This window comes from Accipiter gentilis, chromosome 23 (assembly GCF_929443795.1).
Source record: "Accipiter gentilis chromosome 23, bAccGen1.1, whole genome shotgun sequence".
In the NCBI taxonomy this organism is placed as follows: domain Eukaryota; kingdom Metazoa; phylum Chordata; class Aves; order Accipitriformes; family Accipitridae; genus Astur; species Astur gentilis.
In genome coordinates this window covers 17,907,789-17,923,703 of record NC_064902.1, presented here as the reverse complement: position 1 = coordinate 17,923,703, position 15,915 = coordinate 17,907,789, and the positions used below count along the sequence as shown (strand labels likewise).

Genomic DNA, 15,915 nt, shown 5'->3' with positions numbered 1-15,915 from the left:
AAACCTCTGTGTAGGCGGTGTTGATAGTTGGGAAGTTTGGGCTCAAATGAAGAGTTGAGGTTTGAGCTAACATGATAGTATAGATGTAGCCTTGGAGGCCATTTGTGGCCTAGGATCCTGCTGTGCTAATTGCTGTACAAACAAAACAACTGCCTTGACCCCCAAAGACTTAGTCTGCAAGTCATCTTTGCTGGAGTTAAAAAAGGATGATCTAACAATTAAAAATAAGGCGAATACTCTGTTAATTCCATCTGGGTCATAGCAAGCAGTTTTGTACTCGTAAGCACAAAATCCAGATGACTCAGATGCAGCCGTGTGCGGGGTCCAGTTGAAGTCAGCAGGCTCTGCTTGTGTGCAGGATGTGTCTTGGGCAGCTCAGAAAACTGCATTGCCCCCCGTGCTGCGTAATTGCTTGCACAAAGAAAACTTTCTCTGGTAAGTAAGGCAAAGTGGTATATGCAGGTGTAGATCCATCAGTGGGAGCAGATTCACCCCCAGCCCCTGCTTGCGTCAGTTTTTACGTAGCGTAATGTCTACAGGGACCAATTCTCCAGTGTTTACTCAAGCAATTCCCCTCAGAGGCTGGAGAGAGTGTTGCTTTCTGAGGATTTGGTCCACGCTACAGACTATACTACCCAGCTTCTGTTTTTGAATGTGAATATATTGATGTAGAAAGGTGAATAGAAAGAATGCTGGCAGTTGGGCTGTTCAGTATGCAAGCGATGTACAGGCATAAGATACTCTGAAACCCACCTTTCCTGTTTGTTTTGCTCTGAGTTCATAGTAAGGCTCTGGTGCGTAAAGTCTGCTAGTTTTTGAGGCCAAAGACTGCAAGAGCCTTTCCCAGTGGAGGAAATTCTCATTAATCATATGCTCCCAAGTACCAGAAGAGACACTGTTTTGACTTCTCTTTTGGGCTGTTGGAACTATTCTAATCATTTGCATGTCCTCTTTGAGCTTTCAGATATAATGTGAGTGCATGGAAATGGCAAAGGATCTGAGGCTATTCCAGGGAAATGAGTAATCATTTCTACTAGAAAAGCAACAGCAGTAAAGCACATAGTCCTCAGACTCAACAAAAGAGCATCAGAAAGCAATCTGGACACGTATAGAGCAGTGTAAAAATTGGCCAGAGGAAAAAGATAGTGAAAGCTGGTGGCAGCTCATGGAATACCAGTTACCCCTTGAGGCTACTTTATTATATATTTACTATGGAGGATTGTGCAGCTGTAGCAGCTTCTTCTGTGAGTAGAGAATTGCTTTGAGCTGGGCTAGGTCTGCTCTGACATCTGCGTGCTCCTTAGCAGGCCATGCTAGGTTAGTATTTGTCCTGGAGGAAGGAGAGGACACAAGTGGTGTGGGATGGAGCACGAGATTAGGAGTTGGAATACTGGAATAATTTTTTGTGTGTGTTCCACATACTCATTACACCCCAAGACCAAGTAAATTCCTGTTTGGGTAGCCCTGCTTCCTCCAAGCTGAAGAGCAGATATTGCCCCAGGGCAGATGTAACTCATGAATGTAAAGCATCTTCTGGTGCATTGTCCGAGGGCAGGTGTGTGTCATCCACAACACACAAGCTGGTTTCCAAGTTCTGTCCCTCTGCAGATCAAGTCTAGATTAGTTGTTAGGGTCATTTGTGACCATGGTCTTTTGTTAAGGTCAATATGAAAAATAGCCTCATATTTGAGCCTCAGAATAGCCCAAACTTGCTACTATTAATATCTGTGGTAGATTGACTGTCTCATTTAACGGCATTTGGCAAATAAAGCACATGTCTACAAAACCAATTCCTTTGTTAGTCTTCACAGGCTGAGCAGATTTTAAACATAAATAACTTGCTGAGTTGAAAGTGTTTTAGCAGATTGGAGTTCCCTGCCTAAAAACTGCTAGTAATGGCAATTTAGTTTGCTCAGGAGTAAGTAAAAGCAGAGTTGCAGTTAAATTATTTCTGGGTAGAATTCTCTACCCATTTTTCTCTCTCTGAAAGCTTGGCTAATTCAGTTTTGTAACAAAACAGGAAACTATCAGGATGTGTTATGTTTCTGTGCTTTCCTCCCTACTGGGATTGCCCAGTTAGTCTTCATTATTAGTTGTCAGTTTGTCCTGGTTGTTAGAGCAGTGGTGCTTGCTCAGAGCATCAGATAGATGCCTAGCAAGGAGTAAGAAAAGGGGTGGGAGTAGAATTGTGACTTTTATTTTTTTTAAAAGTATGGTGCCATAAAGCACTTTTAAAACCTCTCCATTTTGTTTACCTTCAAGCATCCTGGAAGACTTTAAACAGGCAGTGTCTTTTAGTTCCTCTGTGTATAACAAGGCTAAAACTGTTTCAGCAGAGGTGTTAAAAAAATGAATCCTGCTCATGTGGTTCAAAGCTCAGTGAGTAAAACATCAGTTTTGCCATTTACCTTCTGCTCCATATGATGCTTAGCACTTCCATCATTGCTTCCACTGGCACCATTAGGAATAGTGTTTAATTCAGGGTAAAGAAACACTAGTGTAAACAGTGTTCACTAAAATGTGATCATGCCACGTCTAGGTTGGAAAAGATTAGCAAAAACCTCTAGAAGGCTCATTTCTAACTGAAAAAAAGCTGGCTATGTGCTGGATTTTCTGTTATTTTAAACCCATGTTAAATTCCCTGATTAATTGCAAAGATGAACAATAGAGATCACAAAAAAAGTTATGATCTTACTCTTGCAAAAACAGCCCTGCTGTGGGGGTATGTGGGGTGGAAAACCTGATGGCTGGTTAAGGTAGGCAAGAAAGTGATCAGTCATACCTTTAGATGAAGTGATCACTTAAGAGGCCACCCTCCCTTCCAAGTGTGTGCATAACTCTTGCTTGTTAACAGGAATTCCATGTGAATATTGATTGGGAATAAGTGGTTGGGTGAGTACATGTTCTGCCTGTCAAACCATTTAATGTTCAATTGCATGTCAGGGAAAATAGCAAAGGCAGCTGGAAATTGAAACAGGAGCGCAGGGGCGTGACAGTGAGAAGACAACTGTTTTAGCGGTCAGATTTGAGCAGAGAAGAATAAGTTGGGGAGAGGGGAAGAACTAAGAGTTGATGGCAAAAGAGAATCTATAAACGGCTCATTGTTTTTAGACTTAAAATATCTTCTTCTGTCCAATCCATATACTGCAGATCATATGCTGTGTGAAAGCAGTTGCTGAACGGAAGGGTGTTTAGCATAAGTGGGTTTAGTGTAATTTTTCAGGTGCCCTGGAAAAGGAACACCTTTTGGTGGTCTTATTGAAGACTCCCCCCCGCCCTGTTTATGTTCTTGAGACAGTTGTCCTCTTTTTCAGAATAAGAGGAACTGAAGAAGTAAATGGTTGTATTAAAAAAAAAAAAAAAAACAAAACAAAACAAAAAAACCACCAAAAAACCAAAAAAACACCCCCAAAACCTTGAAGAACTTATTGGCTAAGTAGTAGTAAATGCTTACCACTGATTTTAGAAGATCTGCTCTAGGGAAGCTTGAACAGATAGTGTTCTACACCAGCCTGGCTTAGCACAATAGCAGTTCCACTTTGGAGCTCAAATTTTCTGTTCCCTGGGTCTTTTGACACCTTGTTCTGCAGTTTCCTGAAACCATCCTTCATACTTGATGTGCTTTATTCATAACAGTGTGCCTAGACTTGTTAAGAAGAGCTAACTTGACCATTCTTTGCTAACTTGACCATTGCTTTTCCACATAGGAGCTGTTCTTTCTTGCAGGCTTGAACAATCTCAGCGGAGCAGAGCTCACAGTGAAGTCTGCCCAGAGGCTATCCCTGTTCTGGCGACCTTGCTGACAAGACAGATAAGCCCTTTCAACAGAGCACAAGTGTGTGTCATGTTGGAACAGACTAACCAGCCAGCCTATCTACATCTCTAAAGTGTTAACAGGAGTTTGACTGGCCAGTCAAAAATGTGTTTCTCCAACTGCTGCCTTCTTCAAGGGGCAAGTCTTTAGCAACTTCTGCCGCAAGTCCCATGAGACTTTGAGAGTTCGATGGCCTGGAGAGTAGATGTATTCAAGCGTGTTGTCCTTTATTTATCTGCCTTAGCATCAGAGTCAGAGCTCTTGTGTAGTTAAATCTACCTGTCTTCATTGTGCTGCTGTCAAAAGTGGGAAGAGCCCCTGTGTCACATCATGGCTTTCAGGCACAAACAGTGCATGCTATCAAGAAGTCTGCTTGCAATTACAGTTTGGATTAATGTTGCAGTATCACGGGCAGAGTAATTACATTTGGTTTGCACTTAAATTGCTTCTCCGCTTGTGTATTTTCCCCTCCTCACTCCTGTGGAGAGACAAAAGCAAAACAAAGCCACCCACAAAACACATGCACTCACTAGGCTGTGGTGGATCTTCTTTACTTTGATCATTTATTACACAAAGAGAAACTAAGATCAGCATCAGGATTTAAGGATAAAAGTGCCTACATGCCCTGTGATCCTGGACCCTGTTGGCTTTTAAATGAAAACGCTGCCCTTGTTGATGAGAAGCACAAAGCTTGCTGCAATGAAAATGAAAAGAGGCTGCTGTCTCTGCTTGGGAGTGGGACAGGGTAACTGCCCCAGCCTCTGCTCTGGGCTAGTTAAATTGACATCTATGCTGGATCTGATTCTTAGTGTCTGTTCTTCCTCATCACAAACCTTACTCATCTTTCAGGCCAGTGTTAAGGATGGGGGGGAGGGTGGGGGGGTGGCTAGGCAGCAGCCCTGACATAGAGTGGCTCCTTGTGCCGGGTGCTGTGCAAGTGTGGGGCTGTGGAGAGCTTGAACTCATCAGAGCAGCAAACTGGTAGGGGGGAAGATAGGCTCTTTCTTGGCTTCAAGGACTGGCTTATGCATTTAATTTGTGATAGAAAATTGAGTTTGGCTGGCATGTATAAGGAGCAGAAGAAAGCCCTCGAGGAAAAAGTGCAAGAGGAAAAGCCAGTGGCAGAGCAGGAGAGTAGCAGACCAAAGACATGAGATATAGAACATAGAAACACTGACCTGACTGTCATCTGCCAGCACTGAATGATCCCTTTCAAATACCGATGCAGGCCTTCCCTCAAAGAGGCTCTGCTGAGTCCCTTGACCCCATTCAGATAGCTGGTGCAGAGCTATGTGGTTTCCTGCATTCTTGTATGAGAACTGCCATTTACCTTACATGACGCTCTTCCTTCTATTCCCATAGGAAAATTCTCTTCCTTAGCAGAGTTCAGCACTCACCAGGGCCTCTACTCTCCTTTGCAGCCTTTCTCAGTGCTTGCTCCAGACTGAGGTCAGGGACTGTGAGAAGATGGAGAGTGACAAGAACAGTGGTTTGGACTGAGAACTGGAGGAGAAGGGGTGAAAGACTGGCGTAACTATGAGTGTTCACAAACTGGCTCTTTCAAAACCAGCATTGATTATGCTCAGTGACTTTTAGAGTTCCTCTCCCTCCCTTGTGCCAGAGCACTGGCCAAGCTGCATTAAAAGTTGGGCAGTCCCTGCTGAAGATCCCTTGCCCCAGCCCTAGCAGGTACATCATCCCATTGAGAGATGCACACAGTTACTCTGAAGATGATCACCGAGATGTTTTGAGGTAGAGCTGCACACAGGGAGATGAACTTGTGTTCTGGTATTGAGTTCATAAAAATTCAGGAAAGCTCCTTACAGAGAAGTTGTGACAGACAATGAAAGATGCTTTGCACAGCCTTTTTAATGGATCTGTGCCCTTTGTGAATACATCATTTAAAAAGGCTCTGCAGAGTACAATCTCCATGAAACATCCAGTGTAACCAGAAGAGATCAGAAACTCTGGTTCTCTTGGAACCACCCTGTTGCTGATGGGGGGACTGTACCCATAACAGAGACTGTCTTGTCTTCAGGAATCTTAATTTGCTTTGATGTCATAACAGGTTGTGTAATCTGCTGAAGAGATAAGACAGCCTCTGTTTTAAAGATGACTAACTTCTACTGGTGCCTGTCCCACGCATTTTGCTCTGTTAATGGAATTGAATGCTGAAGGCTCAGGAAGTTGCATATTGCAAAAAAATAGCCAAAATCATATGGTGGCAAGTCAAAAAAGTCCAGTGAGAGTAAATGCAGATCAAAGTGAGGGGGAGAGCTTTTAAAAATTACATCACTTACCTCAGTGGATCTAACACACAGCATAAGGTCATCTAACAAGTCAAAGTTTACATAAACACTGCTAGTGCAGAAATATCCTAAGAAAATGTGTACATCTCGCTGGATGTGGTGGTTTTGGTTACATGAGAAGAAAGGCTTTCCTTCATGCAGTTCATACTGAACCCAACAAAAGCCCTTAATGAGTGTTTGTCAAATCTGGGCCCTTGCTTATGTCCAGCTGCTGTTAAAGTCAGCTTTGAAGGAGCATGCTTGATCTCTGCCTAACTCTCATCCATGTGGCTGCCTTGTGAAAGAGCTATGAGAGCATGCCTGGCAGGAGGATAACATCTGCCCATGATCAGGTACCTGGGGCCCAAGGATGCTCTGAGGCCACAGTTCGACTGCGCCAGGGTCAATGGTTGCAGTCCATCAATGTGAGAGGCAGATGAGTTTGGTCCTGTGGGTGGCCACAGAGTAGCCCATAATAGATAGTGAAAACATAGCCCTTGTGTCACACTGGTCTCACATGAAGAGTTTTGTTGACTGCAGTGAAACTATTTGTGTGAGTAATAGTTTGCTTTGGGAATAAGGAGTACATAACGCAGCCCTTTGCAGCGTCACTGACTTGACTTGCAGGTGGCTGCTGCTCCCAGGTCCAAAGGGATGATTTAGCAAATCTCATCTCCCAGACTGCTTTCTGACTCTAAACATCCATGACCTGGAACAAAGATGCAGTCACTTCACCATGAAAGCTTGTGGTTTTTTTCTGCACCCTCCTCCAAAAACCAAAACCACCCCAAACCAAACAAACCCTGTTGTTTTTTGACCCTCCTGTCTGTCGCAGCCTGCATATAGCTGGAGGTAGTTTGCTTCATGCTTGTCCATCCTAAACTACCAACACAGGGTGAGAACATAACCTGATGAACAAAAGCCCCCTGAAATATATCTGTTTTGAAGCTGATGTACAGCAGATAGAGAAATGTCTTTAGCCTTTCTGCCATAGTTTGATGTAGTTGGAATAGCTCCGTCAGCCTGTTCTTGCTTTATGCTTATGTATGATGGTTTTAAGTGAAAAACAGTCATGGAAAACCATCATGGATTTTTTTTTGCTGCGTCTCAGAAAGACCTTTTTCTGAAGGAGTGCGAGGGAGAGGGAAGATCCCGACATACAGAGGCTGTAAACCTCTTACAGAGCATGTAAACCTTTAAGGGAAAGTTAGGATACCCATAAAAATTAGGCCAGGGGTTTTTTTTGGTGGTATGTTGGGTGGGTTGGGCTTTTTTTTTTTTTTTTTTTTTTTTTTGTGGCTGACCCTAAAATGCAGTGGCTGCTTGGCCTGTCACTTCTCTGCTCTTGTGTGTGCAGCCAGCACCTGAACAAACAGAGCTGTATCTGCGGCAGCCTGGGAATCTGCCAGGATTCCTTGGGGAAAGAGTGATTCAGAGCATCTGAGAAAAGTGGGGGCTGCTTCCATGCATCCTTGCTTCCTGCCTGGACAATAACCCGTGTGGCCTTACTCTGAATGGACAGTGGGGCTGTTGCCGTGAGCAAATACAGTTCATGTTGTGTTGGATAAAAATGTACAGTCTTGTAATGGTACAAAATCTTGAGCCTCATGGATTATCCTGGCAGTGCTGACATGATAGTGCAAAGTGTCAGACAGCTAGTGGGGCTTTCCTGGGGCAGTTGGGAAGCATGAGGGCTTATGCACTTTGGGTAGTTCAGTTTTTCAGGGAAGATCTCATGTGAAGAACTAGAGGATGGTGTGCCGCAGATCTCCAGAGTGTCACCTGCATGTTTACTTCATCTTCTGCTGCAGAGATAGCTTTGCTACACCTAGGTAGCTCTTTCACAAGTTACAGTACAGAGGAGGAATTTTTCTGGAATAAAAGTCTTTGGAAGCAAAAAAAAATTTTATAAGTAAAATGTTAAAATCACGTAAGAAGTTCCGCATTGATAAACTGGACGATCTTTTGAGTCAGAGCTGATGTCCAGGTCCCGATGACATTCCCATCTTTCCTTCTCTTCATACGTTAATAAGAATCACTTGGGACAAATCTTCAGGTATTGATTGTAATAAGGTGACCAGAACAAACAGAAACATTTCTGTTGCTGCTGTTGTAAACACAAACACAGCTTCCAGATTATCAGTTCCCCTTTATCCTTGTCAGGAAAACCGCTCAGATTGCGTTCTAGTCTGAAGCTATGATTTATTTATTTTTTAAATTTTTTAATTATTTTTTTGTGTGTGTAGGGAGTGATGGGCTAAAATCAGATGGCAGATCAGCTAAGGTGAGAGTTTAGGAACTCATGTCTTGAATTTTCCTTAGTGTTTCTAGGAGGATCAATCTTAGACCTCCGTTTTCTCTGAGTTGAGAAGGTGGAGGAGGGCAGGTAATTCCAGGCATTGGTTAGTCACAGTGTATGTGATCTGTCTCCTGTTACGGTGCCTTTGATCTCGCTCTCTTTGCATGGCCTGTCTCTGACACCAAACCTTGCCCATCCTTCAGTAGCAAACCCCATAACTCTTCCTAGCTCCAGCATTTAGTTTCTTCAATACTTACCCGGTATGGAAATATTAACCAAACCCTGAACTTTTAAATCTGTTTCTAGCCTTGTGATCTCTCTCGTATGCTAATTTTGAAAATGTGCTGGCATATTAATAGAACCCTACCCAAGATGCGGAGCCTCTCTTTTGAAGCTTGATTTTATTTTTGATGCCTGTAACAGGTGTTGGTTTAATAGATTTGCTGTATTACAGCTTACTTTTTTTTTTTTTGTCAGCCCAGCCAGCTCTGTAAGCTGACACTACATGAAGGCCAAGCATGTGACTTCTGCCTGCCTTAGCCTCAGTTCACACCAAACATTTGTGCTGCAGACTCCCAGCAGCCAAGGCAGCCTTAATTCAAGCTTTGTCTAAACCAGGAGGTTTTGTGCTGATTGTATTTAAATCAGTCCAACCAAAGCCCCTCATACATTCCCATCTGAGGGTCTGCTTGCTTTGATTTTTCCGCTGTCAGCTTTCTAATGGGCAGCTGCTGAGGGGAAGCGAATGTGGCTCAAACAACAAAGCGGCGTCTTTGCGCTGCTCTCTGCATCGATTTCACACAAGTAGTTTGAAGCCATGGTCTAAATTAAACTGATTAGAGTTCTCCAAAGGACAGGCTTGCTGCAAAGAAGGTGGTGAATTCTTCTCCTATTAGGTCTAGTGGAAAATATTTCACAGCCTGTTTATCAAATAAATATTCATAAAGACGCTTCGAATGAGGAAACCCACCGGGATTAAAGTGTAACTTTACCACTAAAATACAAGCTGAGATTCCTGGAAATGCTGCAAGCTTTTGACTTTGCGCCACCTGTTGTTTTCCTGCCACCCCCTTCGGCTCCCTCCCGACTTAGAGCAAACCCAAACACGCTTTGGCTCCGCTGGAACATTTCACTTGTTTTTTTGTCTTGCAGCAGCCCAGAGGAGCACAGAGCGTGCGTTCGGTTCCTGACGCGGTCCTCACGGGCTCGGTTCAGCAACGAGCTGGCTGAGGTTAATCCAAATCTCCTGGAATCCTGAGGTGTCTATTCAAGAGCAGTGCAAAGTGCAAGGGTTAAGAGACTGCGCTACCTCGGGGTGTTGAACCAGGGTGCAGGCGGGTTAAGCAGTGGTGGCTGGAGGGTAGCTTCCCTCAGCTCTCCTCTCTCCGTTTGCAGCTGTAGCTGGTGCTGACCTCAGGGTGAAGCGGTTCGTGAACAAGTGCCATATGCCTGCAGCTCAGAGCGTGAAAGTAATCCATTGCTGACTTTGAGTTACCTTAGTTTGGCACTAAGATGTTACAGTTCAAGATCTTTGTTAGCTGCAATGGAGTGTCTCCGGGAATGAGGTTGGGTATGAACTGGGAAGTTCAACTGTTTTAGCCGGATGCTCCCATATTCATGAGCAAACCCAAATGGACTTGTATGGGTTCCTCAGTTGCTATGATTTCTTTTTCACTTGAGCTGCTTTCAAGCCAAATTCTTAGTCCTAAGCGAAGGCGGTCCTGCATCATCCTAGTCTGGTATTACATTCCCATACAGAATGGTAAACCAGAGGTAGAGAGGGGTTAAGAAATTTGCCCAAGGCAGATGAGTCAGTGCCAGAGCTGGGAATAGAAATGAAGAGACTTGGCTCCTGCTCCCAGCTCCAATTGCTCAATCTCGCATTGAAGCCCTGTCACCCTATACTCTTGAGGTAACACTGGCTGAAGTGAGACAGGGAAAGCTGTTTCCAGGCTGTGATACCTAAGGAGTGGGGAGAAGAAAAGACACCTGGAGGCAAATTGGTTGTGGAAGCACCGATAATTTGTGCTTTAAAGCCTGGTTTCAGCATTTGGTACTAAAATCTGATCCGTCACCTTTGAAGCCAATGAAGTGTAAACTAAGGAGCTAGTTGGGAAAAATCCAGCCCTTTTCCAGTCACTGCTAAAGGGGAGTGGTGAAGTCATAACGTTGCTGGTCTTTTTTCTGTAAAACACCCTTGCGATGAGATTGGGAACAAAGGCAGATGAGCTGAAAGGATCCAAGTAATAACAGCAAGGGTTAAATCACACTTCAGCTCTTGCTGAAAGAATGAAAAACAAAATGTAATCAAGCTAGTAAAAAGTTTGGATGATGTTGCATTCATATCACATGCTGTGTATAGGAAAAGTCAGCCCGGCTGGTTTTGTTTGAAGTGCAGTGCTTTGAGAGGGTGCAGTGCTTTGCAGCAAACTGTCTGACATTCCCCAGCTGGGACTGGCCAGGGATGGTGTTTGGAGCCGAGAGTTACATTTGGAGTCAGCCCATGTTTGAAGGAGACAGAGACAGAGAGAGGGAGAGAAAGGAGTCTGTTTTTCTCCTGTGCGAAATAATGCATCCATCTAATCTGCCAGCTGTAGCACATGAAAAGCAAGAGGCAAATGGACAGAAGTCACCTGGAATCTGCAAACATGGCTCAAACAATACAGTTCTTTCCTGTCCTTTTCTTCCCTTCTTAAGGTTTGTCTTCTGGGATGGGCTGGGAGATCTGGCAGGCGGGCAGATTGGATATACATTGAGCAACTAAAGCACAGGAATATTAATACTCCAAAAAAATAACATTGGCTTCTGAAGAGCACTTCATGTCCAAACTCACTCTGTGCTCTCAGTCCCTTGGAGACTTAGCTGCCCTGCACAGGGACTATCAGGTAATTTATAGATACTCCACGTTCATTTGCACAAGCCTTCATTTCCTGTTAATTTACGGCCAGATTCATCTCAGCCATCGCAGCCTAGATGAGATCAGAGCTGAATTCACAGCCCCTGCTTCAGGAGAGCTCCAGAGAACATGCTTGGCGTTTGCTTTCACTTATGCCGATGTTGAGGTACTTTCCTGAGTCAGTCATACACACATTTAATGAACTCTCTTCTTTTGAGAAGGAAAAAAGATTTAAATTTTAGGACTTACTGATTCTACTAATCGAGTACATTGCAAAAGAAACTAGTTCTTAGGGAAAAGAAATCCCCCTCGCCCATTTGTTCAGCTTATGGAGGTCACAAAATTCTGGGTGTAGTGAATTTTTCCTTTATTTTAGTCTCACTATAGTAGAAATTCACTGGACCTCTGTTTTACTATGTGCGTGAATGTGAAAATTCAGTCTTTATTCCTAGTTGTAAGTGAATATTGGTTATTTGAATAGTAGCCATATTATTGCCTTTTATACAGTTTGTGGCCATAGAGACCTATGTGCCTGTAACCCATGGAATAACCAGTTCGGGGACATAAGTTATGACTTTCCTTTGATTTTACTTGACACCTTTTTGCATCATATTAGCAGCACACTGCTGTAGTGGTGTAAAATGTGTCCTTAATGTTTTGTGAGCCTGCACTGAATTAATTAAGTAGTGTTTAAACTCTTCAGTCAAAGCAGCATTTTTGCAAATGTTCCCCCAGTATAAGCGAGGGTTGTGTGCTGGCTGTTTCAAGGGTGAGTCTCCAGAAAGCAAATTGTTTTGGGGATGCAGTTTTTACCCTCTTCCTGTTACAGATACCAGCAAATGTTGTGGTGAAATGATCTGGTTTTAATAACAGGGAGGGTAAAGGAGCAGATCACAGTGCAGGGAGCAGGTCCCTTGCCTTGTGCTATTGGTATTTTCTTTTGGTGGGAGAGGTTTTCTTTGAAAGGGGCTTGTCTGAACCCCTGGGAGAGCTTGAAATGGGGAAGAGGCTGGAGAAGACAGGCTCCTAGACACCCATCAGCTTCAGTGCCTGGAAGGCTGTGGTTGGCTCATCTGTCAGTTTTTTGTTTCAAAGAGCTGATGCTTTGTCGTGAGAGCTGGGACGTCCTGGTTTGCATTCAAGAGTGCTCTCACTGGCTGTTGTCTCCTCTTCTGGTTACTCAGTAGGTAGCCGGCTGGATTAAGGCACAGTACTTGTCTGAACCCTCTCTACTATCTCTTCTTATTCAGCAAGTTCTCAAGTGTCCGGTGAGCGTCTCTGTTTGGAGTGCATCACTTGTAGCCTTGCCAGTAATATCAGTGACGGGTCTAAATTCACATCAGGCATGTGCTCAACTTCTTGTGACTAATGCACAATGTATTTTTTTAAGTGATTACTGTACTCTCTACTGATTCAGGACAGAAAACAGTCAGAGGAAAGGACTCGGGATTTTTAGTTAGACCTTGTTGAGTACAGATGAGGTCTAGAGGTATTTAACTGTTTGGTGGCTGTGGAAACCCTGAGGAGAGCTTGTAGTACCTTCTCTGAAGAAAAACATTAGAATGGTAAAGCAGCAAATGCAGGTGATGTTACAGGGTCTGATCCTGCAGTTGGTGCTCACGCAGAGCACTGGCAGTGCAGAGTTGTCCTAATTGCACAGTGGGACAGAGGTAGCAAAAGATGAGTAAACATTTGCAAGAACATTTGTAAGCTCTGACAGTATTTCTGTGCATTACAAATCATTGTAACATAGTCTAAAGCTGGGAGTTTTCAGAAGAATCTTTGGGAATTAAAGAAACAATGTTTTGTAACTTTTGCTGAGATCGTATTTACTTGTCTGTTTCCTGCTCTGAAAATCCCATCCTCTGTGTAAAACATCGGCAGGTTGCTTAAACCATTCATCAGTGTTCCTTGCCTGTGGGATTAAAATCCAGCCCTGCAGTCCTTGCATGTAACAAATCCATTCGAGAAGTGCAGGCTTGTAGGAGACTGAGCCCAAATTACTGGAAGAAAAACTGAAGAATGGAGTCAATAGTTCTGTAGAAGGGAAACATCTTGCACCATACCAGAAAAAGTGCCTGGAAGCTTGCAAATATCTGTGAGCTAGTCTCTCTAGCCATAGGAACAGCATGGGGATTAGAGAAGGTCTGTCTGGTGTGGGTTTCTCCTCAGACAGTTGTTGAAGAAGCACCGTAGGTCCGATTGTATGAACTCAGGGCCCAGCCTGTGGGTCTGCTGCCGCCTCAGATAGTCTTTCTGTTTTTCTAACAGAACTAAATTGTCTCCATTTCTCTTCCTTGCTGTTTCAGGCATCACAACAGGATCCGCAGCATTGAAGCAAGTCAACTGAAGCCCTACGTTACCCTGGAAACGTTGGACCTGAGTTTCAATGACATCACGGAAATCCGAAACGGCTGCTTTCCACAGGGACTTCACATAAAGGAGCTGTGAGTTTTTCTTGTTGGGAACAGCTTTTGTTGAGTTACCACAGCAGAGAAAAGGGCCTCAAACCTTCTTTAAAAAAAGGAGAGGGAATGAACATACAAAGTACGGGGTTATTTGTCAGGATTTTAAACGCAAAGGAGAATTAGAAGGTAGCACGTTGTCCTTACTGTCAAGTTACTTTTTGAGCTCTGTCTTTTTGGTTTCTGATGTATCTGCAAAGAATGCAGATTATTATTAATCGTGTTGCGTGGGAATGTTGTAACAGAGGAAAGGTATCCTGCATCGTTTGGGTGTGGGTGTCTTTACAGCTGGAGAACTAGAAGCCAGAAGAACTGTCTGCAGCAGACCTGTGTCTCTTCCCCAGTGGGAAGTATATGTGCTGTTTCCCAGATCAGCCCATGTGCATCTGGAAGAGGGGAAGGGGAAATGACTATTTCATCATTCAAGTGGCTACTGAATGTTAAGAACAGAAACCTCTCATTGGTGGTTTGAAGAACGCCAGGGGTTAAGCAGAGTAACACACTCCCAATAGAGGTGTTTGCCTTTTCCAGGAAACATAAAATAATCTGTATTTTAGGTACTTTTGAAGAGGTGCAGACAGATAATCTGCTTGCGTTAAAGGTTGCACCTAAGTTTCTGCCCCTGGTTGTAAGAGGATATAAGAGAGTGGTGTTGTGACTGATATTTGCCTGTTGTCCTGTAAAAACAGCCTCTGTGGCTAAGACTAGGGTCCAAGTAAGGAAGCGCCCTGGGACAGATGCTGAGGGAAAAACGGGGAATGAATAGAGTCATGCCGCACTGGAGTATTCTCCAATTTCTGGCTTCTGCTCCAAATTGCCTTGCTGAAGTAGGAGGGTATCAAGGAGCTCCTGGGAAGTGTGCAGCACTTCTCCACATTCGTCACATGGCTCTGGGAAAGGCACTGTGCTCTTTGTGCAACCAGAAATCTAACTGATTTGAAGCCACCACTGTAATTTCACCAGCCTGTCTGGAGACCAACTAAATGCTGATAAAAGGAGATTTCTGACAGAACTGTTCATTTTTCTGCTGTGATTTATTGCAGCTACCTGGGGAGCAACAGAATCAGCACCCTGGAGCCTGGTGCTTTTGATAGTCTGTCACGGTCCCTGCTAACACTTCGTCTGAGTAAAAACAGAATCACTCAGCTTCCTGTCAAGGCGTTCAGGCTACCCCGGCTAATACAACTGTGAGTAGAAATGTACACTTTAATTAAGCTCAGCCACACTTTATGGAGACAAAATGTCCCTGAGGATATGCACACCAAATGTCACCCTTCCTCACCTGCTATCTATAAAACTTAGAGTACACTGTGCAGTAGACCTCTGCCAGCACCTAGTAAAACACATTGGGAGAGGGTCCTTCTTGTCTTGTAACTATTGGCTTTTCAGGCCGTTCTTTTGATCAGGTGGGAAGGAGGGATGCTGCAGCAGACATCAGCATCTTGTGCACTTGACAGCATAAGACAAATCCATTCCCTTGAAAGCTGCTGGCGTCTGTGACACAGGAGAGATTTGGAAGATGTTTCTATTATGAGTGACAGGGCTCAGCTACCATGTTAGTTTTTCAAGACCACACAGGTATCTTTATGTGGCAATAAAAAAGCAATGACGGAAGGTTGTTAAACTGTGCGGTGATATTTGGGCAGAGAAAATAGCACTCTAGATGAGTTAACACACACGTTGTTGTCCTACCTGCGGTCTGTATGGCAGGAGCTGCATGGGGACACATAGACATCTGCAGCTATAAATATGCTTTATGTTTAAAATAGTAGCACTGATGGTTTAGCTTTTCCCTTCTGCTGCTGTTGGAGAAATGGGCCCAGCCTGAGGCCTGTTGCAGTCTTTCCATCAAATTTGATAGGCAAAGGTCAACCTCTGTCTGTTAACAAAGTCCACAAAAGCTGTTGGAACTCATGCCTCTAAATGGTAACCACTTGAGAGACAAATCCTTAAGCCAAGATGTATCTAAAGAATGGGTGTGCATTTGTGCTTGCATACATGTAGGATTTATAGCCAATTTGGGATTGAACAGTGTGACACAACAGCATATGCATCTTGAAAGTCTGTCGCCTCTCAGTTGGAAGTTACTGTCCGTTGACTGAGAGCTTGTAATCTGCTGTGTTTGTTTGCATGATGTGCAAAACTAATAAAAA

The 15,915-nt window shown here is 43.8% G+C and overlaps 2 protein-coding genes across 2 annotated transcripts in view; one reads left to right on the top strand and one right to left on the bottom strand.

Annotated features, from left to right (window-relative positions):
* Positions 1-15,915, bottom strand: part of SLC25A26 (solute carrier family 25 member 26) — a 171,758-nt gene that overhangs the window by 32,476 nt on the left and 123,367 nt on the right. The window lies entirely within an intron of this gene.
* LRIG1 (leucine rich repeats and immunoglobulin like domains 1) overlaps positions 1-15,915 on the top strand; it is a 94,471-nt gene that overhangs the window by 48,103 nt on the left and 30,453 nt on the right. Inside the window, exons 4-5 of the mRNA XM_049826073.1 lie at positions 13,607-13,744; positions 14,806-14,949. Coding sequence (XP_049682030.1) covers positions 13,607-13,744; positions 14,806-14,949 — 282 coding nt within the window. The remainder of the gene's footprint in view (positions 1-13,606; positions 13,745-14,805; positions 14,950-15,915) is intronic.